Genomic DNA, 22,533 nt, shown 5'->3' on the forward strand with positions numbered 1-22,533 from the left:
AAATTTATCTATAAATTACCCTTAAAATTACACTGTACAAAAATTTGAAGCTCACTAATTAGAGCATATAAAAAAAGCTTTTTAAAAGAATTGTATGTAACTATTACAGAAAGGTTTAATTATGTTCTAAAATATCTTGTACTAGTGTTTAACTACCTTGCTTGTAATAAAAATGAAAAATATGAAAAAAGTTTAGACAAAAATAATCGAAGAGCTTTTCCTGTGCTAACTAGTGTATAAGTTCATACATGCTTTAAAACTTATGTAATCTATGTTGTGTGAAATTCTATAAGAAATTTTGTAAAGACTGATTAGATATGCATCAATAGATTGCAAAAAAAAAAACAAAATTAATTTAAACCATTCACTGTATGGGGAAAAAGTTGTAACTAATAGAGATATATAGAAATTAATACAAAGAAACCTGAAATAATTTAGATTCAACTCAGAATAATATTATCTTCCATTCCTTACTCGAGAAGTAATTACATCAAAATGTAGTTTGTGATGTTAATTAATACATTGTATATTTGTGAAATTTATGAATATATTATGTAAACAACAACACAACTTTTTTAATTAGTATTGCATGTACTATATTTTTAAACAATATTTTTCTATGTCACATAATTAATTCTAAACATATTAAATTATAGATTTATTGAAATTCTTTTACATGAGTTCTGTTAAATTTAAATCATCTATTGCAAAGATTATAAAGAAAATTAAAAAATAGTATATCTTTAACAAATGGTTGTTTCAATAATGATATCTACATATCATTACCATTTTTATTTACATTTGTTTAATAATTATCTTACAATAATAGTATAGTAGATATAAAAATAGTTCGTGGCGACTAAGATGTTAACTTTTATTTATATTGATTAAATTATAGAAATTTCATTATAAAAAAACTTTCAATTTCTGTTAGTTTTAAAGCAATCTTTATATAAATTTTATATTATCAAACATATTCAAAACAGTCACTTCAGGCATTTTCTTCATTAATTCTATATGTATTGAATAGCCTGCAATTTAAATGAAATAAGTTACTAATGAATCATGCAAAATCAATGAAATAAAACAATTCACTATATAAAGCACAAAAGAATTATTCATTATATTATTAGAAAACAAGAAGATCGTATTGAAATAAAAATTATTAAATGTATTAAATAAGTAAATTGACCAAAATAACCAATTGTGTGTATTATGAATAAACTATGGGTATTTACGAACCACAATAATAGGACCTAAATAGAAACTTCTTTCATTTCTTAAATATTATAAGGAGTATTTTATTTTGAATATCTTTTATATTTTTGTACAATATATAAAATAAAATAAATAAAAACATAAAAATACGCGGTATAGTTATGAATAATTGCAGGATCAAACAACTTTTATTAAAATATCTTTTTAGTGATTGTTCATAATTTACAACAAAGGATTAGAGAGACGATATACTTACGATTAATGGAGTTATGAAGTGCTTATAATAATTATGCTATTGCTTCCATACGATTTCGATGCCGTGCGTAAGCACCCATACAGGCAAAAAATCCAATGATTCCAATAATCAATCCAATGATCAATGCTAAGGTATCTCCAAAATCAAAGCTGGACGAAGCCATCGCAAAATTAAATGTCGCAAAAATAGCAAGCAAGAGATAAAACCACATTTTTGCAATATAACAAAAATTTGATTATTCGATATGATAAGTAACCTTCACGATGGTGGGTTTTAATAAACACTACACTTGTACGATAAGATTCACATATCTTGCGCGTTTATTAAATCAACTTTCAATTCGCTACAAAGTTACTATTATTTTTTTTTTACTTTGTTACATCATACACACAAAATGTACAAATCTTTATTTATTAGGTTTTCATTCGATGACCAAACTAGTATTGTTTAGTCATTTCCTTGATTTTAAAATGTAATACAACGATTAACACTATGATCCAAATTTGACAATTACAAACTATACAGTTTCTATATTAAGTTTTTGTTTTTTTAACATTATCAAAGTTAATTATCTAAGATGTAAAGTTTATATATGTATATAATAAATGATACTTTGCGTTTAACAAAATTTTATTATAAATACAATATATGTATATGAGAATAAATAAAACGTCAATTTTAAAACGGTATTGAATAAATATCATTAAAAAATATATTTTTATAAAATACCTGTTTTCTGCACGTACTTCCATATGTCTTATTTCAGAACATATGCATATATCAAATACATACAACTTTTATATCAAACATTTAGCTTTGCTTAATTTATATACAAAATTCCATGTATTATTTTAAAAACATTATCTAGTTTTTTTGTGGTTCTTATAAAACAATTTAAATGTTTTCAGAGGAAGTAAATTTCATTAAAAATTTTATATACTTGTTCCCTTTTTTACAAGGAAAAAGCCTACAGAAATTATATTACAAATGTGGGATAAAATATGTTATAATACATTTATATTTTATACTATAGTACAGTAGTATTAGATCACAGACATAAATGTCTATGTATTAGATAATATTGTATATGTAGTATAGTATAGTTAAACATTACAGTACAGTACACTATATAATATACTTATAGTACACGATATACGCCAAAAAATATATACTATGCTATAAAATATAACTAGACATTTAAGAAATGACACATACTTTCCAATTATTCTTAAGGTTTTGAAAATTTTTGTAAATATTTCCCCAACAATAGTTGCCCAATCAAAAGACATATTCTGCTCATAATGTCCAGATCAGCCTATTTACGAATACAACGAAGGTAACCTATTTTGACAAAGATAAAGATGTGTCTGTGCGATGTTTAAGGTGGCGTCACTTGCTTACTGGGGAAAGTATAGAGAGAAATATTACATTGGCGCGTATCGACCGAGCAAAAACAACTTTTCCCCTCATCGCTTACACATTTCAACTATTTGACACAGGTAGAGTGAATAAAACTGTACGAATATTTGTTCGTTTCTTGAATGAGATTTTTCACATTTTAATATATTAGCATATACCTTTTTCGAAGGGATAATCGTTGCCGTTTTGTAGCCATTTTGCTATCCGTTGATAAATACAAGACATATTCGTACCGACTGGTGAACCGCGTACCTCTTGTCACATATAAAATGCTAATGCTTATTTCAATGTTTTGACCGATCTTCGTCTACAAACCTTCTCTTTTTTTTTTTTAAAGACAATACTATATTAAAGAATGTATACGTGTAACAAGTACATGCACAATCACGCATGATACAGAATATCCAAATGCTGTGTAAATCAATTTAAAAGCGAATAGACGTGAAGGACACAATCGCATTTATATTTTTCCTTCGATATGATTCTTTAATATTGTTTGTACTTTATTTCACTATGTGATTGAAAAAGATGTATATAATATTACAGTTTTGATAGATATGTCTTTTATATATACAGAAAACTTAAAAAATAACAAAGTATATATTTTTGCAATGTATAAGACAACATATTTATGCACTCTATAAAAAAGGTATGTCCTGATTGTTAAAAATTATAAAGTAAATGCTATGCTTTTAGTATATGTGTCATATATATCGATTATATATATTATTGCATATATAATAAATATATCCTTGAAAAGTAAGAAGCATATATTTAAAGTGTTATCGATTGTATTATTATTTTTACTTTAATAAACAGATCATTTATTAAATATAAAGCTTAATTTTTTATGTTTTATATTGTTACATTTTGATGTAGTTTTAATGGTTATAAATACCTATGTTTGGTTTTACATAAAAGTCAGTTTAGAGATAATTAAATAACATTTAAGTAGGTTGTTTTCTTTTTGAGATACTGTGAATTGTCATATATACAATAAATGTAAATGATATGTTTTTTTAAGCGCCACTTTTTGGACATCAGAATTTAGAACCAAATCTATTATGGAACTGTCACATGAAATATTGGATACAATAGATATTAACGATGATAAAGATGTGATGGAAGTATTGAAGCATGCGATCACAGAAGAAAACATTATAGTAGAATCAGAAACTACAGAAGATTCTGTAGAAACGGAAATAGAAGAAATTATAGAAATAATAGAAGAAATAGAAGAGGACAAAGAAGAATCACCACAGGATGACATTATTCTTATTGAAAATAATAATGGAAAAATTAAACCAGAGATGGAAGTCTATGCTTTTGACGAAGATAGTTCTATATTTAAGACACATACTGATAATGAACACGAAAAGAAAGAACAATATGATAAAAGTAGTAATAAGCAAGTTATAGCATATGATGTAGATGAAGATTGGCAAGACGAAGATATGGAAGAAGAAGAGTATGAACTGAAGTTTGGACAGAGTTCTAGTGTATTAAATCACTGCACAGAATCTTTGCAAAATCAAAGAATACTAAGCAGTGATAAAAAATATGTAAATAATCAAACAACCGCTTTACCATTACAAACAAATAAAACAGAATCCAAGGATAATGTAGAATCTTCAGACAAAGTAGAGAAATCTAAATTAAGCCTAGAGTTTAAAAATAATGTGAATAGCGACGAAAATATTGATAATAATGTAAGTCATGAGATTATAAAGAATGTTGAGAATAATCTATTATACACTGTTCTTGGTACAAAGAAGCAAAGTTCAGTAAAAACATTTCAGGCAGATAAACTGTCGGATACTCATTATATCAAGGTTTGTATTACCAAATTATTTCATTATACATAATTGCTATTATTTGTCTGTATAAAAGTAATAGTTTTATTTTTAGATGGAACAACTTGACGAAAATACTATACCAGTTGGAGGAACAATTTATTATGAAGCAGATAATATAGAAACATTATATGTTGCACAAACAGTAGATGACAGTGAACAGTATTATGATACTGCAGCAATGGAAAATGAAGAACAAGTATGGGAAACAATTAATTCAGATACCAATCAAAACCAGGAGAAAGAAAATTCTCAGGTATTAATTTAAAAACTGAATGTTTAAACCTATTTCTTTGTTTTTCTTCATTTACTAAATAAATTTTCATTAAATTTTCATCCATTTTAAATTTTAGGATCAAATATTTTTACATGAAGATGAGGATGGTCAATTATACTTCAAAGATGAAACTGGTACTTTACAGCCAGTGTATTTGACTGAAGATGGACATTATGCTATTGCAGAAAACAATGATGGTTATGAAGGCAAAGAATCACAAATGAAATCTGACCAGAATGCTAGACAAGTAGATGAAGAATCTTACTCTATGCCAGATAGTGAACTCAAATCTACTCATAATAATAAACAGGTATTTGTAATAAATTCTAAAATGTGCAATATCAAAATCATTTTCCTATTTTCATCAGTGTTACTTTTCAGAACTCTGTAGTATCTGCTGCTGAGCTAGATAATGAAGATAATACTGTGACTATATCTCTGATAATATCCGAGGATGAACATGGACAAAAAAGAACTCAAGTTATTATACCAACGACGGATAATTTAAAGTGTGATATTTGTAATAAAAGCTTTAAAACGTCGTTCCAATTACTTCGACACAATAGACTGAAACACGCTCGGGAAGAAGATATTACAACCAGAAATTTCCCGTGCGATTTATGTCCTAAAAGGTAATTCTTTATATAAATTAAATTTGTTTTATTAGTTATAATAATAAAAATCAATTTTTTTATTCGCATTTCAGATATCCAGATCAAAATTCTTTAGCTCGACATAGAAAGACTCATACTGGTGACCGACCATTTCAATGCCTCGAGTGTCATAAAAACTTTCCAACATCTACCGCTCTACGTCGTCACTTGGCACTTCATAATTCACAATCTCGACCTCTTCCGTGCATTTACTGTGGTCGCCGCTTCGTAGATAAAGCTAGTCTGGTTAAACACGAGCAGTCGCATTTGGCTGGTGATCAGCGGACCCACACATGCGATGTATGTCATAAGTCATTCTTACATGCAACTGATCTGAGTCTACATAAAAAATATCATGATCCTGATAAGAAATTTGACTGTGAGGTTTGTGGTCGAGAGTTCAACAGATTGAACAATTTGCAGAGACATATGATGGTACATCAACAAGTACGTATGATCAATACGATCTTAGTGTTTAAATTGTCCGGGTCTCGTAAGAAAAAGAAATGTTTCCATATACTTTTTGCCATTTCTCTCATATTTTCTGCAACTTGTACGTACTACGTAAAATTAAGGAATTTATATAATATAATAGGAGTTGAAATATCTTAAATTATACAATTATAAGTGTTCTCAACTCTTTTAAAAGTAGTAATTTAATTATAATGTATGATATTTCTTTTATTTCCACATTTTAGCAAGGGGCCAACGAGGAAATACTTTCTTGCGACGTATGTGGCATCACCTATAAATTCATGAGCTCATTGACGAGGCATATGGTGACTACACACATGAATCCAGAAAAATTAAGGCAACAAGCGGAAGAACAACGAAGGAAGCGTGAAAATAATTATCGTCGTTATCTAGAAAATCGAAAAATGTACGAAACTCAACATTCAGGAGGATACGGAACAAAACGGAATTATCACAACACACGTATACTTAGTGGAAGTAACGACGAAGCAGCTTGATTTGTATTTTCAAATAACTCAATGACCGCTAAGAAAAGTACCATAATAAAACCATAGTTTTTCAAAATAAAAAGAGACAAATATGATAAATATTTGCATATAACATAGGCATATTTCTCTATTATTTTCTTCGCTATAGATAATTTAATAGGTAAATATTAATTTAATAAATATATGAATTGTGTAGTGTTTGAAATATTCATGTATCTTTATAAAAATTCAGGTATATACTTTATAGAAAAGTATAGCATACGTATGTGTGTTTAAAATAGAATATGTATATATAAATACACTTCATTTTTATTGTACACTAGGTATTTACATTGTAGATACAATTGTTATTAGTAACGTTTTAATATATACATATTTTATTGTAATTTTCATGTAATTATAGTCGTGTAATGTAGGTAAGTACAAAATATTGTAAGAGTAACAAAAGAGAAAGTTTATAAATCAAATTTTTCGTACGAATGTCTCTTAATATGAGTCATTATTATTAATTCTAAAAGATGGCTAAAAATAATTTTTTTAATTCGAATTTGTATAAAAATCATATTAAAATGTGAGAAATAAGTAATGTTAATGTTTTGATATTCATATTATTTTGTAATTATTCTTCTTTTATTGTATGTTCACAATTAAACTTAATTGTCGGTTCAAATTTGAATATATATATATACATACATACATTTATATATTAATGAAAATTAAATGTTAAATTATGATAAATAATATTTTTTCCCAGCAATATAAAACTGCAAATATAAACTATCACTAACTGCTGTTAATGTACTTATTTTACCCCCACCATATTTAGTTTGCTCAGTCACGTGATAAATATGATGTGATTCGACAATAGTGTATTTATATGTTTGCGCAATACACATCAAGTTAATTTAGTTATAGATTTACACCAGTGTCTTGAAACAAAATGAAGAAGGATAGTTTTTAACTATATTAAAATACAAATTTTATAATTTCTTTGCAATCAAATAATTTTACAAAGGAATACAACAACACGACAGGTAAACAAAAATATAAAATATTCGAAGTACTAATGAATTAATATAATGATTAAAAAAATATATTTTAAATTAATTGAAGATTAATTAAAAAATTTGAGAATAAAAATTCAAGTAATTATGTTATGAACATTAAAAATATATGTTATATTCTATTCAAAAATATAAGAAATTATCCTTTCCTTAAGTATTATTATATAATAAAAATTTTATATTTGTTTTATATAATAAATGAATTTGTTATTTCTTTTTTATAGGATAATGATAATAATATTTAATATCTTAATTTAGCAATGATCAAATTTTATTTGAGATATTGAAACACTAACGTTGTGTGTTATTTGTTACAGATCTACGTAGATATCAGTAAGGTAAAAAATAATAGATAACAAATCAAGTTTTGAGTAATTTCTCTTGAGCAAAGTTCATAAGCCTCTATATTAATTGTTATCAATATGGAGAAGCATGATACATTCTTACAAGTACATTTAGAAAGACCTGTATATGAACAAGAAAGTTTAAATGAAGATTGTCACTATGAAAAACCAAAAGGGCTTTGTGTGTAAACAATAAAATTTCATTATTTTATTATTAATATATAAATATCACATGTAAAATGGTAGTTTTCTTATAGGCTTCCAAGATGCAATATGTGATTTAAAACATAGAAACTGGAGATCATGTTTTACATCTGCAATTCCCTCAGTACATTGGCTGAGAGATTACAATTGGAAAGAAAGTATAATGCCTGATATAATTTCTGGTTTGACTGTAGCAATCATGCATATTCCTCAAGGCATGGCTTATGCACTTTTGGGGAATGTACCTCCTGTAGTTGGAATATATATGGCATTCTTTCCTGTCTTAGTGTATTTTTTCTTTGGCACATCTAGACATGTGTCCATGGGTAAGAAAAAATATATTTTAATTTTGATAGTTTAATAAATTCAGAATGATCATTAAATGTTTCATTAAAGACAAAATCTCTTTAGTGTTTTACACTTGATGCATACAAGCTTTGTAAAATACTACTTCTATTACAGAAATGTTACAAATATCTCCTTTTAATAAGAACTTATTAGACAAGCTAGAACAATGAATCATTATTGGCACTCATCAGGAACATTCGCTGTGGTTTGCTTGATGACTGGGAAAACAGTGGCATCTTATTCGGTATCGCACAATGATATTACAAACCCAAATGCTACAACTACATTGCCCAATTTGCCTGGAGAATATTTCTATACACCAATGCAAGTTGCAACAGCAGTGACACTCATGGTTGGAATATTTCAGGTAATATTTTGTAGATTCATTTTATATCTTGCAACAATGAAATAATAATTACCTTTTTCAGATTATAATGTATATATTTCGTCTGGGTATTATAAGCACATTGCTTAGTGATCCATTAGTGAATAGTTTTACAACTGGTGCAGCAGTCTGTGTTTTAATATCTCAAATTAAAGACCTATTTGGTTTGAAAATACCTAGACAAAAAGGATATTTCAAGTTCATTTTTGTATGTATAAAATATCAAAAATTATCTAAAAATAAACCAATTAATTAAAAATATATAAATTAAATTATAAAATATTTCAGACATTGGTAGATATTTTTAGAAGCATACAAAATACAAATTTAGCTGCTTTACTTATATCAGCAATAACAATTGCTGGTCTTGTACTTAATAATGAATTTTTAAAGGTAATTTTTAATCGTTAGAATATTTTTGTTTCAAGATCTATAAATAATAATTCTATTGTTATTTTAATATTAGCCATGGGCAAGCAAAAAGTGCAGCATTCCAATTCCAATCGAATTGATTGCAGTTGTGAGTGGAACTTTAATTTCAAAATATTTTTGTTTTCCTACCATGTATAATATTCAAGTTGTGGGTGATATTCCTACAGGGTATGTTTAATGTCCATTTTTAATTTGATTATTTTTCGTGAATATAATTAAGGTCTTTTAATCTTTTAAATTAATAGATTACCAGCACCAACAGTTCCAACATTTCAACTCTTACATCTAGTAGCAACAGATAGTATTGCTATAACTATGGTTTCTTATACTATTACCATATCAATGGCTTTGATATTTGCACAAAAATTGAATTATAAAATTAATTCAAATCAAGAACTTCTTGCTATGGTAAGAGAAAAAATCCTTTAATATTATTTTAAAATCATATAAATTAATACACTATGTATATTTTTAAAATGTAATTTTAGGGTTTGAGTAACATAACAGGATCCTTTTTTTCATGTATGCCAGTGTCAGCATCTTTAAGTAGATCTTTAATTCAGCAAACTGTTGGTGGTCGGACACAAATAGCTAGTGTTGTATCATGTATAATATTGCTTACAATCCTTTTATGGATTGGCCCATTCTTCGAACCTCTACCAAGATGCGTTCTTGCATCAATTATTGTTGTAAGTATAAATGTTTTGAAAATCTACCTACAAAATCCACTTATAAAAAAATGCTCATACCAAATTTCGATATCATTAACAGTTTCGTAATATTTAATTCTTTTCTTTAGGTAGCTTTAAAGGGAATGTTTCAACAAGCTAACCAGCTTATAAAATTCTGGAAATTAAATAAATGTGATGCATTAATCTGGATTGCAACATTCTTGACCGTCGTAATAGTAAACATTGACATTGGTTTGCTAGCTGGAATAATAATATCACTTGCAATTATTTTATTACAAAGTCTTAGCCCTTATATTTGTTTATTGGGATACATACCAAATACAGATTTGTATTTGGATATCAGTAGATTCAAAGCGGTATATTATTTTTTATAACTAATAATATTTTTTAAATCAAAAGATGTATCTATACTTAGCATATTTGAATCATTTTTAGGCAATAGAAATTCCAGGAATGAAAATTGTTCATTATTGCGGAACTTTAAACTTTGCAAACACTAGTCATTTCAAGACAGAATTGTATAAATTAATTGGAGTGAATCCAACAAAAATTATAGAACATAAAACTAAGTTAAGGGAAAAGGGTATTTATATGGACACAGAAGATTCAGAAGACAAACAAGAATTACGATGTGTAATAATGGATACGAGCGCATTAAGTTATATTGACTCTAGCGGTGTAATTACGCTAAATTCAGTGATGAAAGAATTTCAACAAATTGATGTACATTTTTATCTTGTAAGTTGTAGAACTCCTATTTTTGAAACTATAAAAAAATGTGACTTGTATTTACATGGAACACTTACGTTTAAGATTTTTGCAACTATACAAGATGCCAGAACATACTTAGAAAAAGAAATGTATTCGAGATAATACATGTAATTTTGCCAAACAGTTATAAGTTATATTACGTTTATAAGCATATACATAGTATTAAATCAAATTCGAATTGGTTCTACAAAGTATACAATAACTAAATTTGAAACTACTTTTTGCTTCTATTACACTTATTTCATATTTTGTACTTATGCTATTTTAAAAAATTATTTTGAACAATATTTTTAATATCGATTACATATTTAAAATAGATCAGCTTTTATATACAAAATAAGTAAATATCAAGACTTACTAAAGAATTAGTACTTATTTGTTTACAACTATCTCTCTCTCTCTATATATATATATATATATATATATATATATATATATATATATATATATATTTAATTTTGTATATGATGCTACTCAAGTTTTTACATACCTATGCAAATGTGACAATAAAATTTATGACTAGCTTTTCATACTTATATACGTATAAGATTAACTTGAAACATTAAATGAATTTTATCATTTTAGAAAAATTTATTGAATTTTAATAGATTTAGTTTAAAGATAAATTTATTAAAGCAGAACAAAATGTTATGTTTCAGTCATAATCGAAAAAACTTATTTATAAAAAGTAGATTAAAATATATTTTTTGCTTGATGTTCCATAATTGTAATTACATATTTCGTTTATATGTACTATATATACGTATGTATATACAATTGCAAGTACAAATTGCATTAAATATATATGTGCTATATTTTTTCTATAGATGTATTTATGTTTATACAAAACTTGTATATAATCGTAAAATATATAGATTATATTTGAAAGATTTTAATAAAAGAAATAAGTATTTAATGTGTATCTCTTAGTGTGATTTATACTGTATAAACCAAGGTATATATACAAGGAAAAGGGCAAAATTATAGATTATTATTATTTATCAGATCACAGATTATTTATTTACGGTGATCACTCTATATACAAAGTAACAGTTTCTAGTTACAATAGGTAACTCACTGTCACTGTCAGAGTTTTATAAATGTGCTATCCTTTTTATAATCACAAAACAGGTAGCAAGTTACTATAATTTGTAGCACATTGTTATATCTAATTTGGGGGCAGTGATGACCTGCACTGATATCTGTATTACAGAATAAATACTTGAAATATATGGCAAAACATTGTTCGACAATGTGTACTGTGAAGGAATAAGGTAATTTATCTATGCTCTTTTTCTTTAACTATAATTGATTCAATTAAAGATATTGTTGATGCCTGATAATTAAGCTAATCCATACTTCTTCTTGAGGGATTCTGGCATTTCTGGTGGTGGTGGACGGGGCATTCGGAGCCATACTTTAACTGCATCATAAATAAACCATTGTGCTCCTGTTAATGTACCAATCATAACAATACGTGGACCAAGACCTTTCCATACTCCAGTGATGCCCATCTTTTTCAGAACATCGACAGCCGATGCTCCTTTTTCTTGATTCAATTTTGATACAACCTGTGTTACAAATATATAAGTCGATTAAATTATTAAATTAGACGCAGATAGAAATAAAAATGCACGCATATAAGAAGTATACTTACAGAATCAGCAGGATGAGATACAATCGCGCAAAATACACCAGCAATATATCCCGCAGCAAAAGTAACAACTAACTGTTCATTTTTTGTACATTCTTGCCTTGGTTTAGGAACTACATACTTGTACAGGAGCTCAAGAGTACGTTCAAAGCAAGCAAACTTCATCATTGTGTATGGAATCTGACGAAGCCACAAAGGTACCAACCCTTTATAGAAACCACTAATGCCTTCTTCACCATATATCTTTGGCATAGCTTCTCTTAAAGTATTTGCAAATCCTGGTGTAGTTTGAATCTTCACCTATAAACATAGCAAATATGTTTTGTGCATTATGATTCATGCTATGTTACAAATGTTTAAAGAAACTTACAATACATGATATAAGACATGACATATCATTTTTTTAGGTGTTAAAACAGTTACATATTATAAATGCAAATATAATTTATACTTACTTTAGAAGCTTCAAAAGGAGCTAGACCGATATCAGCAAAAAATTCTGCAGATGCTGATGAAATTAGATACAAAGTTGTTCTATACTCATATGCCATTTCCTCCCCAGCAAGAGCTGAATAATATACTTTAAACACTTCATAAAGTCCAAATTTGAACATTCCTTGGATGGAGTAACCAAAGAATGTTGGAGCCCATCCTTTAGCCAGACCTCGAGTTCCATCTTCAGCCATAGTTACCTGAATAATAAAATGTCCAAAATTAATCTCTTATTTATAAATAAACAAGAATAAGTATAACCGTTTAAGTCCCAGGAGTCATTGAAAAAACATGGTCGAAAAATCCCGAACAGCGCGATAGCGCTCGTCATATTTGTCACTTTATGAAATACATATATATTATTATGTATGCGTACTATTAGTTTATAAATATTTCAAGTTTTGTTCAATAAAAATTATTGAAAAAATAACAATGAAATATAAAAAACCGCCAGTTGACCGTAGCGTTCAAATGTACTGGGACTTTTCGACATAAAATCGAAATAGCGCGATTGCATTGCTTGGAACTCAAACGGATAATAAAATAATATCAATGAGATAATTTATTGCTTACTTTGAATCCATTGAAAACTGATTTGTACTTTGCAGGGTCTACTTGAATACGGCATTTTACCAAATCCAAGGGAGTAACCATAGTATGAGTGATACCACATGACAAAATACCGCCCAAGCCACATAGCATAAAGTATTTATTTGATCCAAATTCACAGCTATCTAAAACACAAAGAAATCTATTATAATCCAAATATGTTATATTAATTTTTATTTAATCGACAATTTAAAAAACTGTCATAGGTCAACTGTTAGAAAGTGCGTGTGGAATTCGAATTTGGCAGTATTTCAGAATTGGTATGAACGATCTTGCTACCTTGATCTAATCCAATAATAAACTTTTCAAGTACAGTAGGATAATTATGTTCTCGGTCGCGGTCACCGTACTAACGTACACTATTATTTTTATTCGAATGTCAAGCAAGGCTATGAAGACGAGATTTGTACGCACAATTTTCGACAAAATGGCTGCTCCTTATGCAACTCTTCGCATTACTAACAACAATCGAATGTGAATAACTTCTTATTAAATCATTTTAAGTCAATATCTTGTATTAAATAATGTTCAAGAGTCTCAAAAATGCTAGTTTCACTAAAAAGAAAAACCTATAAAAAGAAAAAAAAACAGAAATATGCATATGAACCGATAACGACATAACTCACCATGCGGCCAAATCTATATTCATTATATAATTTTTTTCATGACAACAGAATTAACAAATTTATCATAATTTGCAATAAAGTAATTGTTAACGCTGAGACAATAACTTAATTAATATCTAAAACTACTAGAAGGCAATTAACTTAGATGTGCAAATTTATCTTGAAAATTTATCTAAATCACAAGACACTAGTAACAATTCTATAGAATACTAGGAACAATATTTTAGATTATGTAATAACGATTATTGATTTAAAATTTCTTTGAAATATTGTCAATACTTTCTTCCATTACAAAGAAGAAAAATTAATTCTCAATAAATCGGAGTCAATAATCTATAATTACCGTTAAGGTAGAGTAGTTATGTATCTGTCCAAAGTAAAAAAATCTTGAATCAATGTTAACTAAATTACTCCAGCTATACATAAAAATTACTTAACAAATTACTAACCGCCTGATGATACAGAGGCAGCTGCAATATGACGATTTCTAACGAGCGCTTGTGTAAGTTCATTCTGGCCCTGACATTTAGCTGTCACGAAAGGAGTTCCGAATGGATTCGTTTTGGCTATGTCCAATATTGAAGGCCACATCTTGCCTATTTCACTTCACCTGCATACACCACCAATTGACGTTAATTTCTATAAAATAATTATATTAGTCTAAATTACTGGCTACAAGACCTTCACAAGTAAGACTCTTGCATCCACCGGCTTCGCCCGATAGGAAAAGAGTGGCAGAGACTTGGCTAACGGAATCCGTTTAGTAACATAGTCCACTAACTATCATTCTATAGATAGGAAATCAAATCTCTGTGCGTGACAACGCCATCTGGCGAGCTCTATGAGAACTAAATTCAACTAAATGAATCTTTCACTTTCACAATATAGTCTGTCCAGCACATACTGTATACGACCGTGAACAGATACAAAATTTGATTACTGCGATTATAATTTCTTAATCTTTTACAAAATTAAAATATCTGATACCTTTTAACACTTTGTGATTGATTCTATGCCATCGATATTTTGAAAATATGAGTCTGAGAAAATAAGTAAGATAGATTAATTTATGTAATTATGTATTCATGGAGCTATCATATCATTGAAAAAAATTAGATTTAAGTAGTAGAAAAAGAAATTGTTGAAAGATTTTTAAGAGTATAAAAATATTTATCAAAAAATTTTGGAAGCAAACGCATATACTTATAATAGTACTATACGAGCAATAAAGGTTATAAAAAAGAATAAAGAAATTCATAAAAATTAAGATAATCGTGTTTTCTAGGAAGCATATTAAACAAATATACAAAATTACTATATAATATAAACGTAATTATATGTAATAAATATTACAATCACAAAATGTAAATTTCCAAGACCCGAAGACAGCGTTCAGTGTTGAAGGATTCCTCGAAACGTCGATTCTATTTGAAATATATTCTTAATGACTGTTGTATTTTATTTATAATACTGTGAACAACATTCATTATAATCAAATATGATTCTTACATTTATTAGTGTGCAAGCTTTGAGACATGAAATAAAGAGAATTCCAACATTTTTATTTCGTAGTAAAACTAGCGAAGCGTGTGCTCTCAATGAATTAGATAATTCGATAGACTCAGACAAGGTAACCTGTTCTTATATACTTATATGTTTGATGAAAATATAACAAAGTAACAAATACTTTACCTTATTTTTCTCTAACAGCCAATTGACATTAAAAATCCATATGAAAAAGAACGACGATTGTGTATTTTATGTAAACTAAATATTAATCCAGATTATAAAAATGTACGTTTATTATCTCAATTTCAAAGTCGTCATACAGGTAGAATTTATGAAAAACATATAACTGGATTATGTGACAGTAAACAGAAAAAAGTGGAACATGAGATAAACAAAGCACAACAATGTGGTAATAATATATTTTCCTGTTTTAATGTTATTTTAAATATATTTTATAGTAATTTATGGTATCTTATTGTGTTTAATTATTTTTTTGTTTTAGGTTTAATGGGTTACATGACTAAGGACCCTAAATTTGTTAATGATCCAATGTTATTTGATCCTAATTATCCATTTAAGCCTCATAAATATTAAATGTAAAGTACAAAAATTGTAGGCATTCACATTTCTACTGATCCATTTTTATTTAAGATATGTACATATGTATTATAAAAATATAAAAATAAAATAATTACAATACAAATTATTATAGGATATTTCCTTTTTAATATTTAATTAATAAAATGTATCATCATTAATAGAGAAATGAACTATATCAGGATTAATGTTAAATGAAGACAAAATTTCGGACATTTTTACTATTTGACCACCTTCTCCTTGCAAAATTTTTTGATGGTCTATAAGAGCACTTTGACAACATTCTGTCCACTTTTTTATAGCATCTTCTAAATTTTCTGCTTTGTTCTTTAATTATAAATAATTCATTTATATCATAATTATTTATAACACAATTTATAACTAATATATCTTCTTACATATACCTTTTTTTTATATGATAACTCAGTTTTTAAAATTTTAATAGTTTCTTCCTTTTCCTGTATGCTCTTTCTCAATAATTCTAAATCAGTTTGATATAATTTTTCTTTTACTTCAATGTCAATCTCTTTGTTACAATTTTCTGTGTCTAAATATAATTTTTTGGAAGAAGGAGATTGTTGAAAAAGCAATCTTTTCGCTACAGATACTTTTCTGTTTTATAACAAAATAATAAAAATTATGACTGAACATTAATTTGTTATCATCTTTTTTTATACTTACAACGGTGTTCTATATGTACTTGTTTCTGGTTCACTTATGTTATCTTTTTTATCATTATTTTGAGGGGTACTAAATGGAGACCGAAAGGGTTTATTTACACCTTTACTATTTCTCAATGGCTTAGCACTCATGTTTCTGAAAAGTAATACACATTTGTTTGATATGTATTTGCAACAGATCTTATTACATCTATATTTTATGTGATTACGATATATCCAAATAATTCGATGAAGTATTCTGTATTCAAACACTCACATCAATGTTACATAAATATATTGTCCATTATAATTATAAACAATTAAATATAATATTTATCAAACAATTTCAATTTCATACCGGTATATTTCGTATTATTTATTTATTTCTTTAAAGAAAATGTGTTTTTACGGGCGGTGAAATATCCTAAATGTACTATAGTTAATTTATACACAACATATTTTCTTCAATGGAAATACAAAAATGATATTTTTAAGTAACAGTATCTATATATATCATTATTATAAATGTCTAAATATATGAAATATCTTTACAATAAATAATTAGAAATTTTGAATCGTAACTTAACATAAATTTAATATAAAATATTCTTAATATTAAGTTTCCACTCTACATTTATATAGCTCATTGTTGTACTTCATTATATGTACTCTAACCTCTATGAACTAGTGACGCCGACTAAGTACAAGTATTTAGTACATAAAAAGTATAGTTATTAAATATAATTATTATATTACATTTGTTCTTAAATATTATTTGAGTAAGTTAGATTACAATTATGGTTGTACTTATTGTATATTGTGTTGAATTTATATAATTACAATTATCTCTGTCTTTCTCATCATGTTTTTATTGTCAATAAATATTGTTAATTTTGATTTCATTATAAAAATACTTTTCTATTTACAGTGACAATGGATATTAGGCCAAATAATACAATTTATATTAATAATTTAAATGAGAAAATAAAGAAGGATGAATTAAAGAAATCCTTATATGCAATTTTTTCTCAGTTTGGTCAGATATTAGATATTGTAGCATTAAAGACATTAAAAATGCGTGGCCAAGCATTTGTTATTTTTAAAGAAATTGCTAGTGCTACAAATGCCTTAAGGTCAATGCAAGGATTCCCATTTTATGACAAACCAATGGTAAATATTAATTATATGTGAAAATAATTTCCTTATTAGTGAAGTATTAAAGTTGTTAATAGTTACTAATTAATTTCATTTTAGAGGATACAATATGCAAAGACTGACAGTGATATAATTGCAAAAATGAAAGGCACATATGCAGAAAGGCCTAAAAAGCCAAAACGAGTTGTACCTGCAGCTGATGAAGAAGCTAAACGTGCTAAGAAACGTGCCAAAGAGCAAGCTAAACATTCACAGCAAATTGGTTATCATGCTGGCGTGCCTCAACACCCAGGTTTAGTTAATACAGCTGTACCGGAACAACCACCAAATCAAATATTGTTTCTTACAAATCTACCGGATGAAACTAGTGAAATGATGTTATCTATGCTTTTCAATCAATTCCCTGGTTTTAAAGAAGTACGTCTAGTACCAAATAGGCACGACATTGCATTTGTTGAATTTGAGAATGAAGTTCAGTCTGGGGCTGCAAAAGATGCTCTTCAGGGATTTAAAATCACACCTTCTCATGCAATGAAAATTTCATTTGCAAAGAAATAAAGTATGTAATATTATTGTGTTTGTATGAACAAACATACTGTTAATGAATGGAAAACTGTGTGTGTGTTGTAATACATCTTATTTAGACATTTATGAAAATACATGCAAGTGTAATTAAAGATTTTTCGGGCAAGGATTTATAAATGTGAGTTAACAACATGCTATGTAGATTCAAGAATCATCTGTGTACAAAATTTTGTGTAATGTATACATATGAATCAAATTTTACACTGTAAATAGCAATTGAAAAGATATATTACATTTTTTCAGCAATATTTTGGTTATATAGAGAACTATTTTTCACTTAATGCTATAATGATTTGGAAGAAAAGTTGTAAAACCTTTTAATATAAATTAATTTCAATTATAGCTGTTTACATATATATAATTCCTATTATTCTTAATTTTCATTTTATGTATTGAATATCAGTATATTTCAATTAACTTTCTTCTTATATATTATACTAAAATAAGTAAAGATAGTAGAATATCTTAATTACTAGTTAGTATAGTTGAAATTTAAATTATATGAAAATACAAAAATTAAATATTTTTTTGAAGAAATTACTTTACTCGCTAAATTAATTTAATATAAACTGAAATTATAGAATTAATATAATGTTTCCGTTAATAACATATAATTATATTCCCGCCAAATAACCAATCTTATAACTTTCTTAAATACTGTATCACTCTTATTTCATTGCTCGTTCTTTATCAGAATAATACAATTTTTACAATATAGTAGTAATATATATGTAGAATAATACAGAATAAAAATAATTAAAGTCCTAGGAAATATATAATTTTAAGTAATGTCATAACATTTTGGCGGGAATCAGTTGGCGTGATATATAAAGAGTGGGGGTACGCTTCTTAGGACAGCGAACGAATCGGAGTACAGTCCATCATCTCGATCAGGTCAGTCGCGTCTCGCTATTCGCGCAGTGTATTGTGAGTTGATGCGTTACGGTCCGTTTACGGAGCTTTTAGCTTTGTGTAACGACGCGCGCGCGTTGGTATTAAAAGGACGCTAAGAAGTGAAAATATTTGAGCAGCTTGCATTCATACTTTATACATAAGATAATTAAACATTTTCATATAGATTATACATAGGAAAAGACCATAACCCGGTTTTCTTACAGTACGACGCGCGCGCCGACTGAACGATTGCCTTTGTCTTCATATACACGAGATATTTCAGGTGAGTGCTTGTCAATGACTTTTTCTCCGGTAAATATTACATCCATTCAGACTGTATACGCATTCGTTCTTATGGAAGATTAAAAATCTTGTAAATGATTTCATTAACGATATTTTCGTCAATATTTCGCGGGGAATCGATTACTACTTACAGAGATATTTATTCATTTTCTTATAAAGAAATCGGTGTGGTGGACGCTACCACGACTCTGGTGTTGCCATGATTTGTCGATCATGGCGTCCCTAAAAGCCAAGTGATGCTATCGTATGTGCATTTAATAGCGTCTCTTCGTACAATAATCATTATTTACTTACAAATAAACGGGAAAAATTGTTACCTTTTTGTATGATTACATATTTCCACAAAAAAATATATGGAAAAGAATACAATATATAGGACACATAATATTTTTGAAAATGGCGGGCGCGGATGTTTCAGAAAGTACTCCTTTATTGTTGTAAATGATTATTTTCTTCTACAAATTGATAATAATATTTATTATAATTTTATTGTTTTGTAATAAAACAATAATATTCTATTTATATATTTACACTTACTAAGATTTTAGGTTATATAATTAATTTTGCATAATTATTTTATTCGGTCGCAATTAACCGGTTAGCAAACCGCTAGTAATGTTCGATATGAATGTACATTAGGCGCGTAATTTGTTGAACTTTAGTACACCAAAACCCAATTAGTATTGATAATTTTTGTGTTATCAATTTATAGAGGAGTATATGTATATGTTGATATAGTTATTAAATTGTCATTAAAAATTCGAATTAAGTAAGTTTTATGAGAAAGTTTGAAAATCGATAGCTTGGCAAAACTTTTCATATTTTCCTATGAGAATGTTTATATTTTCTATGCTATTACAAAATGTTATAGTATTATTAAACGTTTTAACAAATTTCTACGTGGTTTTTAAAGAAATATATATTTAATTAATCTAAAATATGAATATTTTTTTTATTGTAAATTTACTTTCATTGGACAAATTTTTTTAAATCTTAAATTTAAAATAAATGTTAGTAATTACAAAATTCTAACATAACTTTTTAATTTACAACAAAAATTTTAGATAAATGTTTATATTGTAAGAAAAAGTTTTTGGTTATACAGTGATATATAAAGGATTAAAAATGTCAGACGACAATTCGCCTGTTGTTGAAGAACAAAAGAAAAAGCGTGGTAGGCCAGCGAAAACAGACAAAAATACCGTTAAAGAACCCAAAAAGAGAGGCAGACCTTCTACAGATAAAAATAATGCAGTACGAACTGCAAAGTCTGATAATGAAGATGATGCATCTCCTGTACCTGTCAAGAAAGGTAGGGGGCGACCAAAAGGATCTCATAAAAAGAAGGTATGTGTCATTTTTTAAACAGCTGGACCAGAAAGAAATGTTTCTTATCTTTAGGTAAGTTACTTATTATACAAAAAATTAATTACAGCAAGGTACAACTAAAGGAACTCCTTCAGGGCGAGGTCGTGGTAGACCTAAAAAGAAAGAAGAAAAACCAGAAAGTACTGGAGAAGAAGAAGATGAACAAGAGGAAGAAGAAGAGGAGGAGGAGGATAATTGAATGTAAAAAAATAAATTCAATGTATGAGAACTATTCTTTGAAAGTTTTTAAAAAACTGATAACAAATTTAAAACTTTTAAGTTTGCTTTTTATATGATAATCTGCAAATTGAAATAGTAAAGTGGTAACATTTTGCTTTTAAAAAAAGAAGAAGGAGAACAGAAACTGCTCAAGTTCCAAGGAAGTTGTATGAAAATATGATTTTTAATAACTACAAAAGGAAATTGCACAGATACCTGGGTTGAAAATATGTAAAGCACTTTGTAGTATCTACTTTATGCATTTTTATTATAATTACTATTAATATAATGATAATTATTAGTATTACTTTTATTATTATTACTATCATAATCATTATGTTTTAAGTATCAAAATGAAAGATACAAGTATTTTAATGAAAGAAATTTTAAACTTAAAATATTCAGATCTCATAAACTAACTTGGAATTAAGATAATGAAGACTTTGTCTAATTTTAAGATATGTGGTGCACTATTACATCATATATTTGTTACCTCCTTTGCTCCTGTGTATGTATATTTTAATTCTTAAAGTCAAAGATTTTATATAAATTTAATACTGTAAGAAATACTTCTTGTGTGTACTATGTACAAGAAATCTTTTTTTAATTACATTTGAACAAGTTAACATTAATGGCATTTTTCAAACAAACATATGTGTGAATGTAAAATTTGTATTAAAGTAAATAAACTTATGAAATGACTCTTATTAATCGCTACATTATACACATATACCTTTCATTAACAATATTAACAATATACTTTATATTCTAGCTAAAATTATTGTACTGTTAAAATTTTGTTACTATGTTACAATGTTAACAATACATCTTCATGCATTCTCAATTGGTCTTCTTAAAAATTATGTTTGAAACTATTTAATATTTAATCTTTTTATACTATGTAATCAATACTTAGAGAAAAGAAATTTAACAACATCAGATAATATCTATTCATAACTACTTAGGAAGAAATTGTTGGTAATAT

At 27.2% G+C, this 22,533-nt stretch overlaps 7 protein-coding genes and 1 long non-coding RNA gene across 20 annotated transcripts; 5 read left to right on the forward strand and 3 right to left on the reverse strand.

The window, feature by feature from the left end:
• Nucleotides 1-924: 924 nt before the first annotated feature.
• LOC122575959 lies at nt 925-2,625 on the reverse strand. Its single transcript, XR_006319596.1, has 2 exons — nt 1,475-2,625; nt 925-1,031 (listed from the first exon to the last, which is right to left on the reverse strand). It is a non-coding gene; the product is annotated as an uncharacterized LOC122575959 (long non-coding RNA).
• Nucleotides 2,626-2,825: 200 nt separating this feature from the next.
• LOC122575947 (zinc finger protein 425-like) lies at nt 2,826-6,756 on the forward strand. Of its 4 annotated transcripts, none has more exons than XM_043745490.1 (7): nt 2,826-2,973; nt 3,918-4,725; nt 4,802-5,002; nt 5,100-5,333; nt 5,405-5,655; nt 5,730-6,060; nt 6,375-6,756. In XM_043745490.1, the coding sequence occupies exons 2-7, from the start codon at nt 3,958-3,960 to the stop codon at nt 6,645-6,647; spliced, it is 2,058 nt and encodes a 685-aa protein (XP_043601425.1). In that variant the 5' UTR covers nt 2,826-2,973; nt 3,918-3,957; the 3' UTR covers nt 6,648-6,756. The 4 variants fall into 4 exon arrangements, with proteins under 4 accessions (XP_043601425.1, XP_043601426.1, XP_043601423.1 ...); XM_043745491.1 differs by having other exon boundaries at nt 5,730-5,976; XM_043745488.1 differs by having other exon boundaries at nt 2,827-2,973; nt 5,730-6,123.
• Nucleotides 6,757-7,491: 735 nt separating this feature from the next.
• LOC122575948 (prestin) lies at nt 7,492-11,287 on the forward strand. 6 transcript variants are annotated; one of them, XM_043745494.1, is made up of 12 exons: nt 7,492-7,672; nt 8,020-8,231; nt 8,293-8,576; nt 8,790-8,965; nt 9,027-9,191; nt 9,272-9,376; nt 9,450-9,583; nt 9,661-9,823; nt 9,904-10,104; nt 10,215-10,463; nt 10,543-10,845; nt 10,921-11,287. In XM_043745494.1, exons 2-12 carry the CDS (start codon nt 8,125-8,127, stop codon nt 10,978-10,980), a joined length of 1,947 nt encoding a protein of 648 aa, XP_043601429.1. In that variant the 5' UTR covers nt 7,492-7,672; nt 8,020-8,124; the 3' UTR covers nt 10,981-11,287. The 6 variants fall into 6 exon arrangements, with proteins under 6 accessions (XP_043601429.1, XP_043601427.1, XP_043601428.1 ...); XM_043745492.1 differs by having other exon boundaries at nt 7,493-7,672; nt 10,543-11,286; XM_043745493.1 differs by having other exon boundaries at nt 7,495-7,672; nt 8,020-8,227; nt 8,304-8,576; nt 10,543-11,286.
• Nucleotides 11,288-11,872: 585 nt separating this feature from the next.
• LOC122575952 (phosphate carrier protein, mitochondrial) lies at nt 11,873-15,096 on the reverse strand. Its single transcript, XM_043745507.1, has 6 exons — nt 14,941-15,096; nt 14,709-14,869; nt 13,598-13,758; nt 12,988-13,224; nt 12,536-12,832; nt 11,873-12,449 (listed from the first exon to the last, which is right to left on the reverse strand). Exons 2-6 carry the CDS (start codon nt 14,848-14,850, stop codon nt 12,222-12,224), a joined length of 1,065 nt encoding a protein of 354 aa, XP_043601442.1. The 5' UTR covers nt 14,851-14,869; nt 14,941-15,096; the 3' UTR covers nt 11,873-12,221.
• A 505-nt stretch (nt 15,097-15,601) lies between these two features.
• LOC122575957 (28S ribosomal protein S18c, mitochondrial) lies at nt 15,602-16,474 on the forward strand. Its single transcript, XM_043745518.1, has 3 exons — nt 15,602-15,889; nt 15,970-16,177; nt 16,271-16,474. The coding sequence occupies exons 1-3, from the start codon at nt 15,758-15,760 to the stop codon at nt 16,360-16,362; spliced, it is 432 nt and encodes a 143-aa protein (XP_043601453.1). The 5' UTR covers nt 15,602-15,757; the 3' UTR covers nt 16,363-16,474.
• On the reverse strand, nt 16,381-20,331 carry LOC122575956 (swi5-dependent recombination DNA repair protein 1 homolog). Of its 3 annotated transcripts, none has more exons than XM_043745517.1 (4): nt 20,093-20,331; nt 17,047-17,181; nt 16,770-16,977; nt 16,381-16,692 (listed from the first exon to the last, which is right to left on the reverse strand). In XM_043745517.1, exons 2-4 carry the CDS (start codon nt 17,175-17,177, stop codon nt 16,504-16,506), a joined length of 528 nt encoding a protein of 175 aa, XP_043601452.1. In that variant the 5' UTR covers nt 17,178-17,181; nt 20,093-20,331; the 3' UTR covers nt 16,381-16,503. The 3 variants fall into 3 exon arrangements, with proteins under 3 accessions (XP_043601452.1, XP_043601451.1, XP_043601450.1); XM_043745516.1 differs by lacking the exon at nt 20,093-20,331 and adding an exon at nt 17,383-17,521; XM_043745515.1 differs by lacking the exon at nt 20,093-20,331 and adding an exon at nt 17,302-17,353.
• Nucleotides 17,674-19,104, forward strand: LOC122575954 (U1 small nuclear ribonucleoprotein A). The gene is made up of 3 exons (XM_043745509.1): nt 17,674-17,803; nt 17,953-18,194; nt 18,279-19,104. Coding segments are annotated over exons 1-3 (702 nt in total). The 5' UTR covers nt 17,674-17,802; the 3' UTR covers nt 18,738-19,104.
• Nucleotides 19,539-22,128, forward strand: LOC122575958 (high mobility group protein I). Of its 3 annotated transcripts, none has more exons than XM_043745523.1 (3): nt 19,539-19,941; nt 21,052-21,308; nt 21,397-22,128. In XM_043745523.1, the coding sequence occupies exons 2-3, from the start codon at nt 21,087-21,089 to the stop codon at nt 21,526-21,528; spliced, it is 354 nt and encodes a 117-aa protein (XP_043601458.1). In that variant the 5' UTR covers nt 19,539-19,941; nt 21,052-21,086; the 3' UTR covers nt 21,529-22,128. The 3 variants fall into 3 exon arrangements, with proteins under 3 accessions (XP_043601458.1, XP_043601457.1, XP_043601454.1); XM_043745522.1 differs by having other exon boundaries at nt 19,559-19,941; nt 21,067-21,308; XM_043745519.1 differs by lacking the exon at nt 19,539-19,941 and adding an exon at nt 20,591-20,730 and having other exon boundaries at nt 21,067-21,308.
• Nucleotides 22,129-22,533: the final 405 nt, after the last annotated feature.

This window comes from Bombus pyrosoma, linkage group LG15, assembly GCF_014825855.1.
Source record: "Bombus pyrosoma isolate SC7728 linkage group LG15, ASM1482585v1, whole genome shotgun sequence".
NCBI classification, from domain to species: domain Eukaryota; kingdom Metazoa; phylum Arthropoda; class Insecta; order Hymenoptera; family Apidae; genus Bombus; species Bombus pyrosoma.